General features: G+C 43.0%; 1 protein-coding gene across 1 annotated transcript; it reads left to right on the top strand.

Moving 5' to 3' along the window:
- Window positions 1–304: 304 nt before the first annotated feature.
- LOC105449755 (helicase SRCAP-like) lies at window positions 305–1,201 on the top strand. The gene has a single exon (XM_011689138.1). It carries the CDS (start codon window positions 305–307, stop codon window positions 1,199–1,201), a length of 897 nt encoding a protein of 298 aa, XP_011687440.1.
- The last annotated feature ends 4,123 nt before the right edge of the window (window positions 1,202–5,324 follow it).

Genomic DNA, 5,324 nt, shown 5'->3' with positions numbered 1-5,324 from the left:
GCTAATACAACGATGGAGAAGAAACAAATCGTTGGAGAAGATAGTAGTCTCCAGGTCGACGCTTGACGTGGAAAGCGTATCGGCCATATTTTGGAACCCGGTTACGCCATTTTGTATCATGGCTCGTTTGTGCGTACACGGCAACGAGCGGGCATTTCACGAATGTCTCGTTAATTTTGTACGTGACCATGTAGACGTATTTCCTCGTGCATTGATGGCCAAAAAGGTCCGCGGCGAGGACCGACTGACGTGATCGGTCGTAAGTAAGGAGGACGGCGGCATCTCGGACGCGGAATTTCGCGAGATGGTCGCAGTAGCGAGAACAGGGCGACGCGATCGGCGCAATCGATCCGGACGAGGCGTCCGCGACTTTATCGCCGCCATCGCCGCCGTCGCCTTGACGTTGGTTGGTCCTGCAGCCAGGTCCACGTCGCCAGGTCGCGTGGAAGCGGCGGCGGCGGCAACACCGCCCGCATCGGACTCGGAAGAAGGATCACATTCTCCTCCTGCCGATCGCAATGTTTCGCCGGACCTCGTGGTTCAGTCCGCTGTTTCCCGTCTCTTGACGGAACGCGCGTCAACACCACGGCCGGTATTCAGTGCGCCTCGACGAAACGGACGACTCGTCAAGAGGCGTCCGGGACCGAAACCCGGTCAGCCTAGAAAGAGAGCCAGAACAGCGGCGGAGGCCTACGACGCTGAACAAGGATTTACACCTACTGCAGGTGGTAGTAGGACCATCGACGAACCGTCGACGGCCGTCCGAACTAGTATACCGGAACCGTCGGTGGTGGCCTCTTCGACGATTCCGTCGCCGCCGCTGCCATTAGATGATGATCAACCACTGCCACAACCGGTGCCACTCTCCAAGAGTGCCAAATTGATGTGGCACGACGTTGCAATCACACCGTCGACCTGCTCCACCACCACCATCACCACGAGGCGCGTTACAACTTCCACGTTGAATGCTCCGCCAAAAGCGCGTGTATCTGCGGGCAGGCCCTGCAAGGTTAAACGACCTGGACGCCTACCACGAGCGAGCCACCCCCCCCCCGCCGCACCTGCTACGCCCATTGTTCGGGAGGCACGTGTCGTCCTCGAACAAATTGATTTGGTGACACCGTCACCTGCAGTGTCTGCTTCTTCTGCGAGCTCGTCGCAGAATAGCCGTCGCGATGCCGCCGCCGGTAGTGGTCGGTGAGGAGCGCGTCGACCACCGCAAAGAGACGCGTCGCAAGACCACCACTACCGACCGCTGTCGTCGAGGCGTTGCGTCAGCGCGGCGTAAGCCTCCTTCCGCGCGTCGCCGCCGGCAGGTCGCGGAGTAGCGCCAAGACGGCGCTACAGAAAACGCCGCGTCGTCTAGACGTTCGGAAACCGCAGCGACAAACTTATCAACGACCGGTCGATCAGAGCCGTCAACTTCCGGCGCGTCAGCAGATCGATGAGTCGCGCGTTGCAGCGGCATGGCATTGTCGACCTCGCGACCCCAGTTGTACAATGTGCGCCCATCGACCGCCACCTTCGTGAATACGTCGCCGGCACCGCAGACAAAACCTTTAGTGCGTCTCGCATCGAGGAGGAGCTACGATTTGAGGAGGCGTTGCAATTGGAGGACGAAGCGCGACGCAACCTCGTTCCGCATTATTTGTTGACGCCTGACCATTCCGAATAAAAAACGATGAATAGTCGTGCATCGCCATCCTCGCGAATTGCGCGATCAAATATTATTATTATATATTCAAAACATTGAAGTGTTATATGAAACTAAAACAGTTTAAAATATAATAACCACAAAAAGTATTGCATATAAAAACCAAAAAAATTTAAAATAAAAAAACCCAAAAAAAGTATAAGATAAAAATTTTATTTTTTTTCTTGCATGTCTGCGTCTTTTAGTTTTTTACGTTTATCTGCGTTTGCGTTCATTTATTTGTATTTCTTTTTTCAGCGTTTTATCTTTTCAATTGCGTTTATTTTAGTTTTGTAGATCCCTATTTCTGTCTTTATCTGCGTTTATTTAGTTTTAGTTTTTAGTCTATTTTATATTTTTCATTGCATGCGTTTTCCATTTTACGTTTATCTGCGTTTGCGCAGATACATTTATTTCTAGTTTTGTTCTTAGCGGTTTTTCTTTTTTATTGCGTTTCTTTTGTCTGTAGATCCCTTTATTGTCCGTAATTTTTTTTCTGGTGTTGTGTAAAAAGGATCAAAATCTACTGCGGCGAGTTTTGTCGCGCACTAACAAAAAAATTTCCAAAAAATATAAAAAAATAGCCCTTTAAAACGGCCCTTTTCAGGGCCACACCCCGTCGATGTGGCCGCCACCTTGACGTGGTGACGGGGCTTACGCGCGTGTCTTCTCGGAGACACGCGCTAACCAAGAGCGGCCACATATTAACTTTGTCCATTTGTATCAAACGGTATGTGTTTTTGTAATTGACTTAACACTTTTGTCCTTCTGGTCGTCTTTGATGAATTCCAATTTGCCTTTTTCATATTCGGGGGGGTTTCGCCCGACAGTTTGTAATCTTGTTGACGTTTTGACTGGAATACCTGAAACAGAATATAACTACTGTTATGATTATTACAACATATTTTAATACTTACCATTGCGCGAGACGACAGACTCCTGTTGAGCGGCGATCGGCACATTCGTCCTCTGGAATTGCCTGTGCGATACCTGAAACAAAAGGAAACATTAGTAAAGTTATTGCAACGTATTGTCATACTTACCATTGTTGAATGATAGACTCTCCTCTTGAGTGGCGATCAACGTCCGTCCTGGAATTGTCTAGGATACCTGAAACAGAAGGAAACATTAGTAAAATTATTACAACGTATTGTCATACTTACCATTGTTGAATGATAGACTCTCATCTTGAGTGGCGATCGACGTCCGTCCTGGAATTGCCTGGGATACCTGAAACAGAAGGAAACATTAGTAAAATTATTACAACGTATTGTCATACTTACCATTGTTGAATGATACTCTCCTGTTGAGTGGCGATCGACGTCCGTCCTAGAATTGCCTGGGATACCTGAAAAAAAAAACATTTGTATTATTATTACAACGTATTGTCATACTTACCATTGTTGAATGATAGACTCTTCTGTTGAGTGGCGATCGTACTGGATGACTGTAACAGCTGAAACTTGAGATAAAATAATATTAGTCAAGAAACAGAGAATACATTTAGTTTTATACTTACCTTATCAAACTGGAGGGTTGTCAGCTTCTATAATTTCTCATGAATAGGTTTCCAACATTATGAGTTTTGCCATAATTTTCATTTACTTTAGATACTTACGTTTCAGCCAATGCTTGGTCCTGATCGATCTAGTTTTGGTTGACTACCTGATGCAAAGTAATGAGATAATAATACACAAACAACCACAATATTTGGTACTTACCATATTTAGTTGCGAGGATTGCGTCTTCGCGTTGGTGATCCACAATTGATCAAAGAAACCAGAAACCTAAAAAAAGAGACATATTGTTATCCACTGTAAAATATATAATTTTAATTTTATTTATCACTAACCTTTGGTTTTAGACATGGTCATTCACGTTTACCTTCATTAAAATCCGGTTACATGTCTGTCTGCGGCCGTGATTGTTGTCATGGTCGTTTTTAACGAATTCTAATTTTTTTTATTCTCAGGGGAGGGGCTTCGCCCCCTCCAAACCCCCCCTGACCATGGAGACTTGCCCCCTGGACCCCTGACCAGGGGGCTCGCCCCCTGGACCCCTCAACCTTCTTGACCCAGGACACACGTGAAAAGTGTTTGCAACTGTGTCCAAAATTCATAGGTCTAAAACGCGTTTCACAACATTCTCTATCGATTGGTATAGCCCAATTTTTGTCCATTTTTCCAAGTTGAAACTCCCTTTGGACTTAAAAAAAATTTGGGTAATTTTCAAAATTCGGTCCAAAATTCATAAGTCCAAAACACATTTCTCGACATTCTCTATCCATTGGTATAGTCCAATTTTAGTCGATTTTTCAAACTTGATACACCCTTTGGACTTAAAAAAAATTTTTTTAATTTCCAAAATTCGATCAAAAATTCATGGGTCCAAAACACGTTTCTCGACATTCTCTATCCACTGGTATAGTCCAATTTTTGTCCATTTTTCCAATTTGAAACTTCCTTTGGACTTAAAACAAATTTTTTGGAAAATTTTCAAAAAAGTCCACAGGCTAACCGGTGCGAGATAGGAGGTTGGTGCAAAGGACCTTTCTTGTTCCTTTTGTCGAGATCTATAAAGGAAAATTGCCATCCATCCAAAATTCCAAAAATCAATTTTTTGGGAAAATTTTAAAAAAGTCCACAGGTTAAACGGTGCGAGATAGGACGTTGGTGCAGATGACCTGTCTTGTTCCTCTCGTCGAGTTCTATAAGGAAAAATTACGACCTGTTCAAAATTCCAAAAAAAAATAAAAAATTATATAAATTTGAAAAAAGTACTATTTTTATGTTGTAAATAGTTCGGATTTTTTCGTCATCCTCATTTTTTCCAACTTTTTGAAGGGGTCGGTCTTCGAAAAATTTAAAAAAAATAAAATTCTAAAAATTCCCGGACCTATCCTTTTTTATGCAGCTCCATGGGCCGAAGCCATGAAAATGTACAGTTTTTTTGCTACGGCATCCTAAACATGACGATTATTGCGTTTATGTATATATATATAAAATGCATCAATTTACAAAGCCCTTCTGTACGCTTTTTTTGTAACGGGATTTAATTTGAGAAATGTTTCTCGCGAGTTTTGAAGTTGTTAATTACGAATCTGTTGTTAGTGTTATTATATTCAAGATGGTAGATCCAATATAGCGGATGAAATTATGAAAATTGTATAAAAATGATTTTCGGTATTTGGGAGTTTTCAGGATCGCAGATTATGGATATGTTGATATGGATAATATGAAAGAAGGCAATTCCAATATGGCGAACGTAGTGATCTAACCTAATCTATCAAACGGAAGATTTTGTATATTATATACCGGTAGGTACATTTTGTTTCACGCCAGGCCACAAAAAAAAATTGTTAAGACTCCTAAAAGTGACAATCCTAAGATATTTAAAAATGGCGAAAATGAGTTCAGACAAAAATATTACTATTCGGCACTCAAATACATTTTATGGTGATATCAACATTGCCTCCGCGTGAAGTGTGTTTTCGATTTTTGTAACACGGTCAAGCTTCACCATGAATATAATAACACTGACAACAGATTCGTAATCAACAACTTCAAAACTCGCGAGAAACATTTCTCAAATTAAATCCCGTTACAAAAAAAGCGTACAGAAGGGCTTTGTA

Source organism: Wasmannia auropunctata, unplaced genomic scaffold (assembly GCF_000956235.1).
Source record: "Wasmannia auropunctata unplaced genomic scaffold, wasmannia.A_1.0 LD336074.1, whole genome shotgun sequence".
NCBI classification, from domain to species: Eukaryota; Metazoa; Arthropoda; class Insecta; order Hymenoptera; family Formicidae; genus Wasmannia; species Wasmannia auropunctata.
The sequence above is the reverse complement of the archived record's forward strand: the minus strand, read 5'-3'. Positions and strand labels throughout refer to the sequence as shown.

What these genes read in the sequence shown, in the direction of transcription:
- LOC105449755 (XM_011689138.1), top strand. Translation starts at nt 305, where the DNA reads ATGGTCGCAGTAGCGAGAACAGGGCGACGCGATCGGCGCAATCGATCC.